General features: G+C 53.2%; 1 protein-coding gene across 2 annotated transcripts; it reads right to left on the reverse strand.

Moving 5' to 3' along the window:
- Positions 1 to 231: 231 nt before the first annotated feature.
- On the reverse strand, positions 232 to 19,391 carry LOC146333854 (AP-1 complex subunit mu-1). 2 transcript variants are annotated; one of them, XM_084826097.1, is made up of 12 exons: positions 19,271 to 19,391; positions 16,638 to 16,794; positions 14,946 to 15,013; positions 14,472 to 14,602; positions 13,601 to 13,742; positions 6,318 to 6,444; positions 4,616 to 4,758; positions 3,980 to 4,051; positions 3,108 to 3,266; positions 2,662 to 2,787; positions 1,527 to 1,602; positions 232 to 1,151 (listed from the first exon to the last, which is right to left on the reverse strand). In XM_084826097.1, exons 1-12 carry the CDS (start codon positions 19,310 to 19,312, stop codon positions 1,129 to 1,131), a joined length of 1,266 nt encoding a protein of 421 aa, XP_084682223.1. In that variant the 5' UTR covers positions 19,313 to 19,391; the 3' UTR covers positions 232 to 1,128. The 2 variants fall into 2 exon arrangements, with proteins under 2 accessions (XP_084682223.1, XP_084682222.1); XM_084826096.1 differs by lacking the exon at positions 13,601 to 13,742 and adding an exon at positions 13,771 to 13,918.
- Between the last annotated feature and the right edge of the window lie 11 nt (positions 19,392 to 19,402).

Below are 19,402 nucleotides of genomic sequence, written 5' to 3' on the forward strand. Positions count from 1 at the left end.
GGTTGGACTGGATGGCCTTGTAGGCCCCTTCCAGCCCTGCTCTATGACCCATTGTCCAGCTAGACACTACTACTCTCATGTCCCCCGCTGCGCCCCCCCGGAACCGGTGGAGACCCCACGGCCCCGACCTCGCCTGGGGACCATTCCCCATGGCGACAGCAGCCCTAACCCTCCCTCGTCCCCCTCTAGCCACGCCCGCGCAGCGCAGCAAGAAGTCTCCAGCACTCTCACTCAAGATGCGGAATAAAGTTCAATTTATTTCAAACAGACTCGCAGGCAAGACAGACAATGACCTTTTGCGGGCATGACAGCAGGAGAGCGGGTGGGTCGGGGGGCAGTGCCGGTCTCATGCCTTCGAACCAATTTCTGCGGGTGACCCCCCCCGCCACCCCAGCAACGGCACTGCGTTTTTCACACAGAACCTTGTAAGTGCAACCGCAGAAAATCCGCTGCCCACAGCAGCCCATCCACAAAATGCGGAGTGCCGTCAGCCCGTGCAGGGGAGGGGGCTGTGACAAACCGCTCCACACACGGAGGCCGTTGTGTTCCCAAACTCGTCCGTGTTTTTTAGAGTCCGCTTTTCGAAAGCAAAAGAATCCCTTGCCCTCCCATCAGCTGCAGCAGCAACACCAGCCCGCCCCAGCTGGGCACTATCGACGAACAGGGCGGCACTCCAGAACACGTGCATCCTTTGGGGCCTCCGTTCTGGATCTGAATTTCTTCGCAAAAGAGCTCGGCCCGCTCGATAAAGCTGGCTTTCGGGACGAACTTCAAGCTGGGATTCGCTGGGATTCCCTTGCATCGGCAGCAGGCATTTCTCCAGCGAGAGGAGCTCACCCGGCACGCGCAAAGCTTCAGAGAGCAGGCGCAGAGGTGTGCCTGGGCTGCTGGAACACAGAAATAAGACTGGCCAGGTTTTCCCTGAGGCCGGTTCCTGGCCTCCTCTCAGGGCAACAGCGACTCCTAACATGAACAACACTGAACAGGGCACAGAGGGAAGGGCAGAAAAGACACATTCACAGGCTCTGCTGGGCGTGGCCTGACCCCCTCCGGCCAGACCCCCAGGCCCAGACGTGGTCCTCGGCTGGAAGAGGCACAGCTGCCGTGGCCGTGGCAGCTGGGTCGGCGTTACTGCGTCCGCAGTTGATAATCTAGGACAGACAAGGCGGTGAGTGAGTGACGTGGCCAGGAAATGGCTCTTCCATGCTGAAAGCGCCCCGCCCCAATCCCTGGCCAAGCAGGAGTTCCCCCGGGGCACTGCCCGGCACCCAGCCCCAACAGCTATTCCAGGGAGGGGCGCACACCAAGACCCCCACTGCTCACACTGATGCAGCCGCTTTTTTTTCCTCCCCCCCCCCTTTGTTTCCTTTTGTTGAAATTGTACAATACGTTGCTTTAAAGGACCCCCGTTCTCTGGCTACACAGCCAAGCTGAGTCTGCCCCGGCACCCAGCCACGTGGGAACCACCTGCCCGCCGGGGCGCCTGGGAGGGGCGACAGAGGCTGGCGAGGGGCCTCCTCACCCACCTCCATTCTGGGTGATGTAGCGCACCCAGGGCAAGGCTTGATAGCCGCTCTTCTCGATTATCTTCAAGTAGCGGACCTGGAAAAGGGACAAATGCAGAGAAACGGCCACGATGTGGGCTGAAGACTGGCTGCCTAGGCCTTTCCTTGCATTCGAAGGTGCGTGTGCGTGTCCCTGTGGGAGCCCCTTGTTAACTCAGAAGTATTTCAAGATGTCTTTTTCTTTAAACTGGAGGCCTCGGAGGAAGGTAAAAGTCATGAGGGGTGGGGGACTGCCCTGGAGCTCCCTGCCCCATGCGATTTCTCCTGTAGTTGCATTTTCCACCCAATTATTATTTTCTCCCCCCTTTATTTTTCCAGGGTTACAGCCTGGTGTCTTGGGGGCGGGGTTGTCCCAGAAGCTATTTTCCCTGTTCTTTTCCTACTGTGGCCAGTGACAAAACACTCATTTCACAGAAAGGTAAACTGGGAGGGTCAAAGAGAAGGAATCTGCCCAAGGTCCTGGCTGCAAGGCGACGGCGCTAGGAGCAGGGCCCCCAACACAAAACCACTAGTTCGAACCCAGGGCCTTCTGCTCCACTGGAACCCCATTTCGCAACAAAGCAAATGAGTGAGGCTAGAAGACAAATCACTTGCCCGAGCATCTGAATTCGTAGCCGAAGCGGGAGCACAGCTGCAAACACAAGCCCACCCCTCCCAATGCACAGTTCTCTCTCACTCGGAATCGCCTTCCCTCTCTCTCTCTCTCTCGCACGCACACACACACGCATTAAGGGGTGAGGACATTTTTCCTAATGTAAGGAGCCATTGGGAGAAAGGCAGATGCATTTTGGTTGGCTGTGAAGCCAGTGTGGCGTAGTGGCGAGAGTGCCGGGCTGGGCGCTGGGAGATCTGGGTTCGAGTCCCCACTCGGCCGCGGAAGCTCCCTGGCTGACTTTGGGCCAGTCATGGCCTCTCAGCCCAGCCTCCCTCGCAGGGTTGCTGTTGTGAAGATAAAACGGAGGAGTGGGAGGATTATGTACGCCGCCTTGAGTTCCTTGGAGGAAAAAAGGCGGGACATAAATGTGATAAACAAATAAACGAAACCCAGCAGGGCGAAGCACACACAGACGCACGCACAGGTGAAGTGCTGACTCACCTGGATACCAGAGGTGGTGAAGTACGGGATCTCGAACTTCACGCTGATGGGCGGCTTCCCCTCCTTATCCTCAGCTTCCACGCTGGGGAGCCCAAAGTGGGCCCGCATCAGGTACTCCTTCCCACCCTGCAGGGAGCAGCAGGTCAGAACTCACACCCCATCAGAGCAGCAGTTCCCCGGCCTCACCAAGACCACCCACCCAGCGGGACCCTGGCTGGGCGCAAGGCTCGAGGGGATCTGTGCCAGCTGGCCACACCACCTGGGCAAGGCAAAGCACGGCCTCAGCCAGGCCAGCAACCAAAGCCCATGGCCTGCTTTGGAGGGGCCGGCCGGCCTAACAAAGAGCGGCCCAAAAGGTTTCCGCAGAAGCCCCCCCAACCGCACAGAGACCCCCTTCTCTGTGTGCCCGGCCCTTTCGAGGCGCCCTGGCAGCCACGAAGGCTCACCGGGAAGGACTTGACCGACCACACGATGGCGCTGTTTTCCGGCACCCACTTGACGCTCCCGACAGTTGTTTTGAACTTGGGCGAGTCGGCGTCGTTCGGAACCGGGATGTGGATCTCCACGTTGTTGGCCGTGGATCTGCGCTTGAACTGGCTCTTGGCCTAAGGAGATCCAAGCCCCGGTTGGCAGCCTGTCAGTTGGTCCCCGTCTCTCCACAGCTCAGTGTGCAAACATATTAAGAACACCGCTAGTGTGCAGGAGGGCCTTGTCAGCAATACAACGATGACATTTGAAAGCGGAGCCTCAGACTGAAATGGGCACATTGTAAAACGTCACAGCTTTATTCCTTGGCCAGGCGCTTGAGAGTGGTTCCATGGGGCTCCGGAGCAGGGCAGGGCAGGCTTAGTGTGAACAGCATCAGGTACCCTCCGGGCCAGGCTCCAAGAACAGCACAATTCATTACCAGTGTTTACTGGGCCCGGAGGCAGAGCGCAGCGCTTACTGGGTACCCTGAGCCCTCGGAAACCAGTGGGGCTTCAGAGCAGCTTCGGTGGGCTGTAAGCCAACAGAACCCATTCCCTAGGACGGTGGGGGGCTCTCCCACACTGGGGGCCTTCAAGACGAGGCTGGACAGCCTGCTGTCAGGGATGCTCAGACTTGGATTCCTGCATTGAGTAGGGGGCTGGACTCGATGGCCTGGTAGGCCCCTTCCAACCCGACTACTCTATGATTCCAAGAGACCTCCGCCCACCACGCCCCCAGTGAACAGGAGCCACCAGCATCCAAGAGGTCTTTGAAGGGACCCATTTGAACGTCCTTGCTGCAGGCAGGAGAGGATGGGAGAGGTGGAAAGCCCTCCCTGGGCACCACTGACCTTGATCATGTACTCGATGCGACTGTGGGAATGCTTTTCGATGACCGACTCAATCCAGATCAGGGGCTTTACCTGCAGGGGAAAAGAGATAGACGTGATGCTGCACTGGTGCCAGGCTGGCGGGAGGAAGTGTGGCCTCTCCATTGATTCTAGAGAAGAGGGAAGGTCCTGCCAGCAGAACGCGAGAAACACCAGCAGAGCCGATCTGGTAAGTGCAGAGACACTTGCTTTGCAAGATGAGGCCCGACAGCCATCTGTCGGGGATGCTCTGACTTGGGTTCCTGCACTGAGCAAAGGGGGTTGGACTCTTATGGCCTTGTAGGCCCCGCCCAACCCGACTATTCTCGGATTCTATGATTCTATGAGGGAGGGAGGCCCCAGAGAGGCTCAAAAGCAGCCCCGTGGCTCCAAAGGATGTCTGCACCGCTCCACGCCTAGGACTACCATTCTTCACGGCAACAATCCGACACAGACAAGTCCCTGCTCCGTTTCCCGCAATCCATTCTGCCGGTCAGGCTGATGGCAGCTGTCCGCCCATCTGGCCCGAGTGAGCACGGGAAGGCACTTGGACGACATGAAGCACACAGAGCACGCCAAGGCAGGCCTCGGCTTGGACCTCCAGGTCACCAAACTCACGTGAGTATTGAGGCGGTAGGACATGAGTTCAAACTCCCCATCAGGTGGGATGAAAGAAATGGTCCGGTCATTTTCAAAGCGAGAGAGACGGACACATTGGTGGAATTTCACATCTTCCAGTTCCACGGATTTGCTTTTGCCACCTGCCAGGAAAACAGAGAAGGTCCTGTCACAGTATCGGCAGCAGACGGAACCAAGCGGAAGGCGTTCCCCAGAACAACAAGCAACTGTGCCAACGCCTTCTCTGTTCCTGGCAACACATTCACACCCCCTCTTTACCCCACTGGGAGGCTCATGCCTGGCCACATGTCTCCCATGATGCCCTGCGTGCAAACACACCTCTCCACACAAAAGAAGTGGGCACCTACTCTTGGAGAGAATACTGGGGAGGGACAGAGGGGACCAGTCTGGGCTCATTCCCCCAGGGGAGCAAGAGCAGCATTCTCTCCCCCTGCCCTCCCCGCAACGGTGAGCTTTTGTGATTAAGGGAATAACAGAAGGCAGAACGACGCTGGCCGAGACAGGGCACTTCTGGAAGGATCCTGCTCCTGGCGGGGGGGGGGGGGGCACATGAGAGCCCCACAAGGCCCCCACAGTAGCGCTGTTCAATGACTGGACAGCCGTCTGTCGGGGATGCGCTGACTTGGATTCCTGCACTGAGCAGGGGGTTGGACTCGATGGCCTCGTGGGCCCCTTCCAACCTGACTATCCTAGGATTCTACGAGGGACACTGACCTTTTACAGCCGAGGGACACTGACCTTTTACAGCCCAGGGGCAGAACCTCTGCCAGCCCGGGGGCCGAATTCCATATTGGAGAAACTCTCCCGAGCGGCTGTGTCTCAAAGGTGGGAGGGGCCACAGGGAAGAGGGGCGGGGCCAAAATACCCACACACTTCAACTCGGCACTCTGCCCGCCACTCAGGCCCAGGAGAAGCATGTCAACCTTTGAGAGGGGGCTGGGGAGGAGCGGTGCAAAAGCCAGTGTGGAGGTGGGCCTGACTAGGCCGGTAAGTAGTTTGGCTCAGGCGAGGTGCCTGATGGGATTGAGAGAGTGTGCATGTGTCTGACCATGAGACGGTAACTGTAACTTGCTCATTATAAGCAGGAAATCCCTATCCGTCAAAGTAGCTCATCCCTGAAGAGAAGGCGGCAGCTGTTCTGATGAGGCTGTTGCTCAGCGAAATGAGCTCCTGAGCATGTGTAGTGTATTTCCTTTGTTCTCCAACTAACAGTCCATATAACAGTCCACATAAATGGCTGTTTCTTGTATTTGAGGACAGCCAGTTTCGACTGACTCACCCACAGCTGTGATGGACTTTGACCAATTCCTAACCTGTTCAACTGAACCAGGAAAACATGCAATAATTGGTGGTGGCGGAAAGGGGGTGGGGCCAGGGGACGGGGTGGACTTCCTGGGGACCCTCAGAGGGCTGGAATGGGACCCCAGGTAGGCCAGATTTAGCTCCTAGGGCTCAGGTCCTGCACCCCTGATTTACAGGGACCTAACTGCGAATGACATGAACCAGTTCAGGGCTGGTTTGGGACGGGGACGGGGGCGGGGAGAAGAGGCTAGTTCTCATCCACCCTCGAAGTGCTTCTGGAGTCACTAGCCAGGATCCATTTCCCCCCAAAGAGCCCTTCACCCCAGAGGAGCTCCTGCAAAGAACCCACAACACAGAGAGCTGCTGCAGACATACTCACGGCCAGTGTTATCAAAGAGGACTTTGTCATTCAAGCCCAGGCGAAGCTCTGGCATTCCAGACAGGAACACCCTCATCTTGATGGACCCCACGATCTCGCTGCGCAGAACATTCCCATTGGCACTCACCTGGAGGGAGGAGGGGGAGAGGAGTCACGGAACAGCGACTGGGACTCTGGTGCCGAGAGGCAGAGGGGCTCATTCCCACGGACTCAGTGGCTATCAACAAGCAAGAGAACTTGTCACAGGAGCCCCAAAGACGGTTCTGGGGGGGACTTCTGAATGGCCAGTTTAGTTCTTTCGTGTTCTCCCTGTCGAAGTGCTACAGAGCTTAACGCAAAATGCACAAACAATACAACCACACAGAGCTTTGGCTATTGGGCAGTTTAGAAATGTAATAAATAAAAGGTTATTTCGCTGGTTGGGAAAGTGATGGACTTGGGGGGGGGGAAGCACGGTTAATGTTTTTACTACGAAAAGTTTGCTTTCATGGATCATAGAATCATAGAATAGCAAGGTTGGAAGGGGCCTACAAGACCATCGAGTCCAACCCCCTGCTCCATGCAGGAATCCAAGTCAAAGCATCCTTACAGAATCACAGAATAGCAGGGTTGGAAGGGGCCTCTAAGACCATCTAGTCCAACCCCCTGCTCAATGTAGGACTCCGAGTCAGAGCATCCCTATAGAATCATAGAATAGTACGGTTAGCCTACAAGACCATAGAGTCCAACACCCTGCTCAAGGCAGGGATCCAAGTCAAAGCATCCCTGACAGATCAAAGAATTAGGAGCTCCGGGCAGGAGACGAAGGGAGGGCTAAAGGCAGCAGACAGGCAGAACGGCACCAAGACGGGGAAGGATGTGATTGGCGGGAATCTTGCAAGGCTGACAAGGCAGGGCTTTGGACTACATCCTACAGGGAGGGAGGATGTGTGTGCACCCAGAGCTAAATGCTGAGCCAAGGATATGGGAGCAGCACAGATGTGATCAAGGTAACAGTGGTGCCCAGTAATTTGCAGATCAATACAGTAGTGAAAACAGGAAGGACTTGAGGGAAATGGGTTTCAAAGAGTTCCAGGAACCACTGGGCAGGATCCCATGGCTAGGAAGTCTGAAGGTGAAAAGATCTCAAGAGGGATAGGAGCGTCTGAAAAGGGCCATGCTAAGGCACAATTGCAGAAGGAAAAATGAGAGCCGGTGCTCTCTGACAAGCGGGGACTTCAAAGCGACATGTATAGGAGATGGAAGGGCGAGTACAGCGGAGTAGCCAGAACCTGTAAGGAAGGTGAAAGCTAAAAGAATAACAAGGAAGGAGCTGATGCTTGGGGAAAAGAGTCAAATGTTAACAGGTGTCAGGATGGAACCCAGGCTTCCTGGTTTGGTTTCAGATCCTGAGTCAGATTCAGAGCTGGAAGAAGCCCAATTGAGATCAAGAATGGGGGAGGACATTCCCCAAGACCCTCCAGGAGTCAGGGATGAATATTGCCAGGAGCTTATCAAACAGGAAGCCCAGGTTCGGAGACCACTGTCCCCCTCCCCACACCCCCGTAGGAACTCAGCCTTTGTCGGAGGGGGCGGAGCACCAGAATTGGCAGATCCAAGTTTAAGCGGGTGGAAATGGGAGGTGGTGGGGAATTGGCTGCATGTCAGAAGTTGGGTCAAGAGGACCCTCCCTGAAGGAGGACTCCAGTAAAAGCCCGCCAGGCAGGGCAGGAAACTGTCCATTTAGGCAATAGGCAATTGCCTTGCTTCATTTTGTCAATTAGAAGAACGTCGGGAAAACCACTAAACCGTTCAGGTATGACCTAAATCATATCCCTGATGAATATACAGTGGAGGTGAGGAATAGATTTCAGGGATTAGACCTGATAGACAGAGTGCCTGAGGAACTATGGACGGAGGTCCGTAACATTGTTCAGGAGGCAGCAACGAAATCCATCCCAAAGAAAAAGAAATGCAAGAAAGCAAAGTGGCTGTCTGATGAGGCTTTACAAGTAGCTCACGAAAGAAGGGAAGCGAAAAGCAAGGGAGAAAGGGGAAGATATACCCAACTGAACGCAGAGTTCCAGAGAATAGCAAGGAGAGACAAGAAGGCCTTCTTAAATGAACAATGCAAAGAAATCGAGGAAAACAACAGAATGGGAAAGACTAGAGATCTCTTCAAGAAAATTGGAGATCTCAAGGGAACGTTTTGTGCAAAGACGGGCATGATAAAGGACAAAGAAGGCAGGGACCTAACAGAAGCAGATGAGATTAAGAAGAGGTGGCAAGAATACACAGAAGAACTATACAGGAAAGATCTGAATGTCCCTGATAGCCATGATAGTGCGGTCACTGAACTTGAGCCGGACATCCTAGAGAGTGAAGTCAAGTGGGCCTTAGGAAGCATTAGTAACAACAAAGCTAGCGGAGTTGACAGTATTCCAGCCGAGCTATTTAAAATCCTAAAAGATGATGCTGTTAAAGTGCTGCATTCAATATGCCAACAAATCTGGAACACTCAACAGTGGCCACAAGACTGGAAAAGGTCAGTTTACATTCCAATTCCAAAGAAGGGCAATGCCAAAGAGTGTTCAAACTACCGCACAATTGCGCTCATTTCACACGCCAGCAAGGTGATGCTCAAAATCCTACAAGCTAGGCTTCAGCAGTATGTGAACCGAGAACTACCGGAAGTACAAGCTGGGTTTCGAAGAGGCAGAGGAACTAGAGATCAAATCGCCAACATTCGCTGCATCATGGAGAAAGCAAGAGAATTCCAGAAAAACGTCTATTTCTGCTTCATTGACTACGCTAAAGCCTTTGATTGTGTGGATCACAACAAACTGTGGCAAATTCTTAAAGTGATGGGAGTACCAGACCACCTTACCTGTCTCCTGAGAAACCTGTACGAGGGTCAAGAAGCAACAGTCAGAACCAGACATGGAACAACCGATTGGTTCAAAATTGGGAAAGGAGTACGACAAGGCTGCATATTGTCACCCTGCTTATTTAACTTATATGCAGAGTACATCATGAGAAATGCCGGGTTGGATGAATCAGAGGTCGGAATTATGATTGCTGGGAGAATTATCAACAACCTCCGATATGCAGATGATACCACCCTAATGGCAGAAAGCGAAGAGGATCTAAAGAGCCTCTTGTTGAGGGTGAAAGAGGAGAGTGCAAAAGCTGGTTTGAAACTCAACATTAAAAAAACTAAGATCATGGCATCTGGCCCCATCACTTCCTGGCATATAGAAGGGGAAGAAATGGAAGCAGTGACAGATTTTACTTTCTTGGGCTCCAAGATCGCCGCAGACGGTGACTGTAGCCATGAAATTAAAAGACGCTTGCTCCTTGGGAGGAAAGCTATGGCCAACCTAGACAGCATAGTAAGAAGCAGAGACATCACCTTGCCGACAAAGGTCCGTCTAATCAAAGCTATGGTTTTCCCAGTAGTAATGTATGGCTGTGAGAGCTGGACTATAAGGAAGGCTGAGCGCCGAAGAATTGATGCTTTCGAACTGTGGCGCTGGAGAAGACTCTTACGAGTCCCCAGGACTGCAAGGAGGTCAAATCAGTCCATCCTAAAGGAAATCAACCCTGACTGCTCATTGGAAGGACAGATAATGAAGCTGAAGCTCCAATATTTTGGCCACCTAATGCGAAGAGAAAACTCCCTGGAAAAGACCCTGATGCTGGGAAAGACTGAAGGCAAAAGGAGAAGGGGACGGCAGAGGATGAGATGGCTAGATAGCATCACGGATGCAATGAATATGAACTTGAGCATGCTCCGGGAGAGAGCGCAGGACAGGAAGGCCTGGCGTGCTATGGTCCATGGGGTCACGAAGAGTCAGACACGACTGAACGACTGAACAACAACACAGCTCCTAGCCTTCACAGACACTACAGGTGTGAAGACGTGTTTTAACCGAATAAAGACTTTGTGGACTGCACAGCGTTGCCTCGCTATTTGTTGGGAGGGCTTGAAATCCTGACAACAGGTGACAGAAAGAAGGCAGAATGACTCAAAACCTATTTTGCCTCCGTCTTCTCCTACAATGGGACCTGGACTGGTGCTTGACCTGGGAAAGATAGGACAAAGGACATGCAGTGGGACTTGCTATCCAGAGTATGACAGTCAGACAAGCTGACAGTCAGACAAGCTGACAGTCAGAGAAGACCTGGCTATTTTTAAGGAGTTCCAAGTCTCCAGGGCCAGATCAATTACATCCCAGGGTGCCAAAGGAGTTTATGGACATTTACCTAGGGAGGCAGTGGGCTCTCCCACACTGGAGGCATTCAAGACGAGGCTGGACAGCCATCTGTCAGGGATGCTCTGACTTGGAGTCCTGCATGGAGCAGGGGGTTGGACTCGATGGTCTTGTAGGCTCCTTCCAACCCTACTACTTCCAACCCTTCCAATCCTACAGTGTGGGAGAGCCCACCCATTGCCTAGGGAGATGGTGGGCTCTCCCACACTGGGGGCATTCAAGATGAGCCTGGACAGCCACTTGTCAAGGATGCTTTGCCTTGGATTCCTGCACTGAGCAGTGGGTTGGACTCGATGGTCTTCCAACCCTACTATTCTGTGACACTGATACTAGAAAAAAAATCTAGGAGAGATTAAGGAGTTGGTCTGTCATCCAGAAAAGAAGGGCCCACCATGGGTTTGTCCAGAATAAGTCAGGACAAGCCAAACTTACCTCCTTTTCTGATAGTTACTAGTTTGGCAGATTACAAGAACGCCACGGACACAGAGTGCCTTGATTTCAATGAAGCATTTGACCAGGCCTCCCATGCTAACTCTCTTGACAAGACGGCAAAATGTGGGTCACAGAATCATAGAATAGTAGGGTTGGAAGGGTGCTACAAGGCCATCGAGTCCAACCCCCTGCTCAATGCAGGAATCCAAGTCAGAGCATCCCTGACAGATGGCTGTCCAGCCTCGTCTTGAACGCCTCCAGTGTGGGAGAGCCCACCGCCTCCCTAGATAATTGGTTCCATTGTCGTATTGCTCTTACAGTCAGGAAGCTTTTCCTGATGTTCAGCTGGAATCTGGCTTCCTGTCACTTCAGCCCATTATTCCGTGTCCTGCACTCTGGGATGATCGAGAAGAGATCCTGGCCTTCTTCTCTGTGACAACCTTTCAAGGACTTGAAGAGCGCCATCCCATCTCCCCTCAGCCTTCTCTTCTCAAGGCTAAACATGCCCAGTTCTTGCAGTCTCTCTTCATAGGGGCTTGTTTCCAGTCCCCTGATCATCTTTGTTGCCCTCCTCTGAACCCTCTCCAGTTTGTCTGTATCCTTCTTAAAGTGTGGTGCCCAGAACTGGACACAGTACTCCAGATGAGGCCTAACCAGTGCTAAGTACAGAGGAACTAGTACTTCCCGGGATTTGGAAGCGATGCTTCTATTCATGCAGCCCAAAAGAGCATTGGCCTTTTTTGCAGCCACATCACATTGTGGGCTCATATTCAGCTTGTGATCGACAACAATGCCAAGATCCTTCTCGCTTGTCGTGTTGTTGAGCCACATATCCCCCATCTTGTAACTGTGCATTTGGTTTCTTTTTCCTAGGTGCAGAACTTGGCATTTATCCCTGTTAAATGTCATGCTGTTGTTTTCTGCCCAGCGCTCCAGTCTATCCAGATCACTTTGAATTTTGTTTCTGTCTTCCCAAGTATTAGCTATCCCACCCAATTTTGTGTCATCTGCAAATTGGATCAGAATTCCCTGCACCTCCTCCTCCAAGTCATTCATAAAAATGTTGAAGAGCACTGGGCCCAGGACTGAGGCCTGTGGTACCCCACTCGTTCCCTCTCCCCAGTTTGAGAAGGTCCCATTGATAAGCACTCTTTGAGTCCAATTCTGTAGCCAACTGTGGATCCACCGGATCGTTGTTTCATCTCGCCCACTTTGAGCTAGTTTGCTCCTCAGGATATCATGGGGCACAGGATATCATGGGTCGGACGATACTACAAGTAGATAGATCCACAGCTGGCTGGGCAGCTGTACTCAGCGAGTGGTCGCGAAGGGCTCCATGCCCATCGGGAGGGAGGTCTCAAGCGGGGTGCCACGGAGCTCTGTCCGAGGCGTCACACCACTCAACATTTTTACGAACGACCTGGACCATGGCATAGCGTGGCTGCTTACCAAATTTGCAGATGACACGATGTTGGGAGAATAGTCAACGGAACACTGGACTGAAACGAGCCAAATGAAATGCAACAGAGATCAATGTCAGGCCTTTCATTTAGGGACGAAAAGCCCTAAAGCACACATGTAGGATGCCAGAGAGCTGGCTTGGTAGCTGTACATGGGAGAAAGGCCCAGGGTGGGTCACAAGCTGAACATGAGCCAGCTAAAAAGGCGAAGTCAGTCTTAGGCGGCATCAAGTCTGGCCACATTTGAGTACTGTGTCCAGTTCCGGGCACCCCGTTTTAAGGACAATGACAAGTTGGAGCATGCCCAGAGAAGAGCAACCAGGACGGTGGGGAGCCTGGGACGTGAGTCCTCTGAGGAACGGTTGGAAGAGGAGTTGGGTCTGTTTAGCCTGGAGGAGACAATTAAGGGCAGGCACGACAGCAGTCCTCAAATATCTGAAAGGCCACTGCACAGAGGAGGGAGCGGACTTGCTCTCTGTGGCTCCCAAGGGCCGAGGGGTGGAAGTTGCAGGGAAGCAGATTTCAGCTAATCGTCAGGAGAAATTTGCGGTGAGCCCTATTTGACAGCAGGATTGACTGCCTTGGGAGGTGGTGAGCTTTTTTGGCAGGAGGCATTTTAGCAGCGAGTGGACAGCAGCCTGTCAGGGGCGCTGCAGGATTCGTCATGAGCACGGAGTCAGGCTAGATGCCCAAGGCCCCGTCTATGAGAATTTGCCTTTTATAATTTCTCAGTGTTTCACTCCACACATGCAGCCACAAAGATTGTAGATGAAGAGCATTGCATGTTGCTGTCCTGCAACACATGCAACAAACACTTGGCACGTGACAGGATCCACTCCGAGTATCTCCACAACCCTCTTGCCTGCTTTTCCCCTGGAGTCTTCCCCCACTTTTGTCTGGCCTCCTGCAGTACAGAACAGCCACGTGACCCATCTGTGGCCCGGTTTCATGAGCGAAGTATCTGACCATTTTTGCCCTGTAAGGGGGGAACTGGAATTCACTGTAATAAACGCAATGAATAAAGACCAGCGACTGTCCAAAGAGCCTTCCCAAGGAAAGGATCCCATCATGGTGGACCTGATTCTGAAAGCTGGCAGACAGCATGGCAATTAGAGAGGCCCCCGAGCATGTTGTTTACCCGAGTACAGCGACTGGCGCTGGGCCGGGGAACAGAGCCTCTCTCAGCCTGAGCGCTGATGCCACTCAGAACACACGAGACATGGGGCCACGGGTACCTCAGACAAGGCCAGACGATGCATTCACATTCATGCTTTAAGGGCCTGCAATTAAAAAAAAACCTGCACACACCAAGAGATTCACAGATTCTATGACGTCCAGGAAGACCTCATTTTTCCGGTACTTGATCCCTTCAGACCGCCACGACACGGCGTTTGTCACAGTGGCAGGAGGGCGCGGCGCTCCAGTTTCTAGTTTGTGGCCTTCTTGCGTTATGTACCTTTACAAGCACAGGCAAGAAGTTCAAAATGTGAATATCTGGACAGTTTGGCCCTAGAGACACATTTAAACTAGACTGATACACGAGCCAGAAAATGACAGAGATCCCAGTTGAGTCAATCTCGGCCACGTGTCCACATTTCTGGTCAGGTGAACGTGTCTGTGCCAGGCAGACACACCAGTCAAGTGGAAACTGCTGACGCTGTCTGACAACAGTATCCTTCCTGCTCCCAAGCTCCTCTGCTATGGGTAAGGACTCACCAATTCCCCACTAAACATCACCGACACAGCAGAAACAAGGCACTTCCAACTCTCACATGCTCACCGGTTCATGGAGAGAAATACCCTCCGTTTCATGGAGACGACACCCCCAAATACCATCCACCTGCCCTCTCCTACTGTGGAGCCAAGATCCGTGCTTCAGCTATCCTGTCCCGCCTCCCACCCTACCCTCAGTCACTTAACACTTACCCTCTGTCCCAGACTTTCATCTTCCAGTGAGCCATGTAAGTCTCTCTGGCTGCTACCCTTGAGGATCCAAACCAGATACTTACTCTTGTAAAATTTTGCTGTCAGTGGTCTGGGGATATCCAAAATCCATCAGCTCATCTAAGAGTTCATAAATGATCACAAAGTTGTCCCTAATGCTCTCTTCTTCCAGTTCTTTGAAATATTCAGAAAACACCTGAAACAAGGTCAGAAAAGAGCGTAAGTTTTCCAAGACCCATATATTCAAAGTGGCAGTGCTCAAAGAGCTTACAGCAAACTCTTCCCAGAAGAAGAGTTTTGTCAAGGAAACGACAGTTGCCCAGCCGCTTCTTGAAACGTGCTTCCACGCTGAGCACTGTCGCAAAGGGAGAAATACACTTGACCCCCCCATTCCTTCTCCAGACGGCAACCCCCCACCCCGCCGTTGAGACCGTTTCCTGCATTATACCTCGGCAACCAGGCACATGACAGATTCCACAGAGAAAACAAGAACAAAGCGCCACACACCTCTCTTAGTCAGGGAGCCTGAACAAACTCACCTGAACAACCTTGTATAGAAATGAGAACACCAAAGAGACACAGGCATTCTTCTTAGAGGTAGCAACCACTGGAACAGGTTCAGGAGCTTGCAGACATTTTCAAGTCATCATTTCTTATCTCTATTGTAAATGTTGCCACCTTGTTTTTAAACTGACTTGGATTCCTGCACTGAGCAGGGGGTTGGACTCGATAGTCTTGTAGGCCCCTTCCAACCCTACTATTCTATGATTCTATGAAACATCCCACAAACTGTTTAAAGATGTCACGTCTCAAGATCCTACTGGCAGATGCACTTAGTTCAACGGCATGAAAGCGGCTATGCCAGTTTTAGTAGAACACAAGCGAATGCAATTCTAGGCTGTATCAACAGAAGTACAGTGTCTTATCACAAGATATGATGTTTGTGATCTAGTCTGCTTTGGTCAGACTTCCCCTGGAGTACTGGGTCCAGTTATGGGCACCAGCTTAAGAAGGCTATAGACGAACTGCAACATGTTCAAAGAAGAGTGCTAACGTTGGTGAAGGGCCTGGAAATCCAGTCCTAGGAGGAAAGGTGGAAGGAGCTGGGTATGTCTGGCCTAGAGAAAAGACAATTGAGAGAAGACGTCATAGCCATCTTCAAATGTCTGAGGGCTGTCTGTCACAGGGATGAGGAAGCAAATTTATTTTCGTTTGCTCCAGAGGCAGGACCTGAACCAACGGGTTCAAAGTAAAAGAAAGGGGATTTTGACTAAAGGCTAGGAAGAACTTCCCGATTGTGCGAGCTGTTCAACAATAGGCTGTCTGGAAGGTGACAAACTCTTTTGCTATAGGGTTCTTAAGCAGAGGCTGGGTGGTCACTTGTTGGGGATGTTGTCATTGCAACGGAGTTCCTCCCTTGGCAGGGGGCTGGACTGCATGACCCTCGAGGTCCCTTCCAACTCGCAGGCACTAGAGACAATCCACACTTGTCTCAATGTTTTCCTGACACTGGATTTAACTGAAGGTGACGAGCGGAAACCTTTGCAACTTCTTCTCTGCTGGAACCTATCCCTCCAACAAATGCCTATGTCTGACTAGGTCGAAGCAAACCTCTCAGATGAATGGGCGAGTGATGCACAAGAGTTGTATGGAAGCTGAGCATGGACGGCCAAGCAGGCGTGGGGAACTGGGCTGTCCATCTCTTGATTAGAGCAGGCATCTTATGTTTGATATGTTTTCGCAGGCATGCAAAAACTTTTTTGTTCCAGCAGGCCTTTGGACTAGTCTGGACCTGGAAAATGCGACGTATGGATACCATTTTTGTTGTTCTGGTTGTCTTTTAATGTTTTAATATCTTTACAATGTTAATATTGATGATTTAATTATATTTTTAACTTTTATACAGTTGTATTTATATTTCTATTTATAGGTTTTAATTGTAGCAGTTTTAACGTTGTAAGGCCGCCTTGAGTCCCAGTATTGGGAAAAAGGCGGGATATAAATAAATATAATCATCATCATCGTCTTATGCAGCCATTTCTTGAGCAACACAACCCTAAAAAGTCTGCTTAAGAGGAAGGCTAAAAATGGTCACTCAGAAGTTGCCTCCTTCAGTTGTCTGTACCCAGATTCCTGCTCATCATTTCTGCTCTGATCACCACAAAGTCAGGCCTGTACCCTCATCCCGCTGCCTCAAAACTTTAACGGCCTCTTATTTTGACAAAGGATACAATATAAATTGTTGTGTTTAATCCACATAAAGCGAACACCTCCGTGAGCTAGAATGGGCGAAAGGGTCCCCTCTTCCTCCTTCTCCATAAGGATGGGCATGAAATGCTCCACTTCTGACATGTCCACATCTCCACGGTAATTTCTACAGATGAGAACCTAAAAACAAAGCAGGGCAGGATGGAGAGACAAGGCTGTTAGCTGCTTGAAGAGAAGTAAAGTGATGTTCTCCACCAACAGGTCAGCTCGTGCCCCTTCCAGTGATAGGCAGAGACCAAAAGCCAGCAGCCCATCCTCCCCTCTGGGCTCCTTGGGACTCAAAGAGGACCTTCCAGCCTTAGCCAGCCTTCTTGCTTCGGGGGGGGGGGGGGGGAGAGTCAGAGCCAAAAACCTGCAGGCATCTTTAGGGGTACTGCCCATAAAAAATGCATTCTCTTTCCAAGAAAAGTACGGGGCTTTCAGCCTCAAGCCGCTCCAAGGGACAAAGGATTTGGGTTCTTACCTCTGTGCTCTGCTCTCAACTGACCCACTTGTCACCAAGATCAGAATGTGTGGAAAAGCAGCCCCAAAGTGTAAGCTCCAGGATCTCGTGGGCAAGCAAAACATAGGGAGCAATGTCCATCGGACAGCCACGTGACTGTTGCCACAAAAATAACAAAACGTGTCGTGGGGCACCTTAACGATGAACACACATATTCTGGCAGAAGCTTTCATGGAAGCTTTTGTCAGATGCAACTCAGCTGTCTGAGGGCAGAACCGTGTGGCGGCAGGAGCAGTCTGACCCTGCTGCCTGGATGTTACTTGTCCTTCTCAAATTTGGCCTTGGGGAGAGGAGTGGGTGGAAATGGGGGCTTCCTGGGCAGGGTTCCTCTCTAAGACAGCCAGAACCTCCGTAGAGACTCGGGCATCCTGCTGAGATGATGGTAAACCACTTCATTGGGACATGCTTGGATGCCACCTTTTACTATATCAACTGCTTTTGGGAACTCTTTGTGGTGGAAAAGCAGCATAAAAATACAGACTCCAGGCCACAAAAGCTCAGGACCCGGTCTCCACTTTCTGCTTTCCCTGTTTTTTCCCTACTCCCAACAGCTGATGAAGCCTCCTGAGCCCTGAGCGGAGCTGACTGCTAACAAGGTTTATGCAGTCCTAGAAGCTCTACGGAGCTTTGCACTGTTCTGCTCAACATCCCTCCATCCCTGCCAGCTGTCGGAGGAGGCACCAGGAGGCGGGGGGGAACGGGGCGGGGGGAGAAACAGAGACGAGGAACAGAGAAAAGCAGAGAAAGAGAGTGAGAGTGGAGCAAAAAAGCAGACTAAGGGTGGACTCAAAGTATGTTAGAAATAGCGACTAGTGGGCGGGGGACAGGGAGAGGGAAAGGTGCCAACGTTTGTGGGGATCGGCCCGAAGAAAAACCTGCAGCTTGGGCTCCCCCACCCAGGGCATGCAGCGCCTGACATGTTTCCTCAGAGGCCATGTGGGACCCTTATTGGGGGCAAAGATGGCTCCCTACACCTGGCTTTGGCTGTAACACACAGGAAGCAGAGCAATACAATGGAGCCAATGACGTAGGGATGTGGTGGGCTCTCCCATTCTGGAGGCATTCAAGCTGAGGCTAGACAGCCATCTGTCAGGGATGCTTTGTCTTGGGTTCCTGCATTGAGCAGGGGGTTGGACTAGATGGTCTCCCAGGCCCCTTCCAGCCCTACTATTCTATGATTCTGTAGGGATGCTCTGACTTGGATTCCTGAATTGAGCAGGGGGTTGGACTGGATGGTCTCACAGGCCCCTTCCAGCACTCCTGTGATTTTATGAGAACGCCAAGCAGAATCTCCTCAGCACAGCATGGCTCGCAGGAGAGTGACTGGACCCCACCCAGGCAGTGGTATTTGACCTCCTGGCGGCCAGGGCAGGCACCCTTTTTGCCCCCAAGAGCCTCCCCCACCCCCTCTCAAACACTCCCACACACAGCTTCCGCTCCCTGTGCGCCCAGATCCCCTTGCCTCTTCCCCCAGCACCAACCGGCCGGGTGGGGAGAGAGAGGGCAGCCTGGGCAGGGAAGTCCGAGGGCAAAGAGGACCCCCCCGCGCGCCGCCGCTGCCTCCCCACGGAGGCCCCGCTCCTCACAGAGCGGGACACAGCTACTCGGGGGCCTGTGAGGAGGGCGGCCGGCTGCAGACGACGCGCCCCGCGCCCTCGCAGCAGCCGGGTGGAGGACGCCGGGGATGGGGCAGCCGCTTCGGGCCCGGGGCACGACCACAACGCCCTCCCAGGGCTCGGCCTCTAAGAAAAGGCGCCGCTGAGGAGCCGCAGCGCTGCTTCTGGCGCTGGCACGGGGGGCCGCGGCCGGGAGGAGCCGGCGCGGCATGCCAGGAAGGCTCCGCGCCCGCTCCGGGCCCCGGCAGCGAGCGGGCGCGGGGCCTCCCCCGGCGCAGAGGCCAGCTCGCGCTGCCCGGCGGCGGAGGCGGGAGGGCGGCTCCGAAGCGCCCGAGGAGCCCCGCGCCGAGGCTCCGCGCAGCCCTGTGGGGCCGGCGGCCCGCGCCGGCCTTCCTGCGGGCTCCCCCAGGCCGCGGGGGGCGCGGGCCCGCCCGGCCCGAGGCGCCCCGCCGCCGGCCGCGAGCCGGCCCGCCCTCACCTTCCCCTTGAGGTCCAGCACGTAGACGGCGCTGGCGGACATGATGGCGGCGACCGCAGCGAGCGCCGCGCAGGAGCCGCCGCCCCCTCCCGGGCCGCTGGGCGCGCTCGCATCCGCTTCCGCCGGCTGGCG

Source organism: Heloderma suspectum, chromosome Z, assembly GCF_057233095.1.
Source record: "Heloderma suspectum isolate Gila_16-S chromosome Z, 16-S_ref, whole genome shotgun sequence".
Lineage (NCBI taxonomy): Eukaryota > Metazoa > Chordata > Lepidosauria > Squamata > Helodermatidae > Heloderma > Heloderma suspectum.

What these genes read in the sequence shown, in the direction of transcription:
- LOC146333854 (XM_084826096.1), bottom strand. Translation starts at nt 19,312, where the DNA reads ATGTCCGCCAGCGCCGTCTACGTGCTGGACCTCAAGGGGAAG. An exon ending in TGCTGGACCTCAAGGGGAAG is followed by an intron (nt 16,795 to 19,270) that starts GTGAGGGCGGGC and finishes CTTTGTTTTTAG; the next exon opens with GTTCTCATCTGTAGAAATTA. An exon ending in CCTACCGCCTCAATACTCAC is followed by an intron (nt 4,052 to 4,615) that starts GTGAGTTTGGTG and finishes TTTCCCCTGCAG; the next exon opens with GTAAAGCCCCTGATCTGGAT.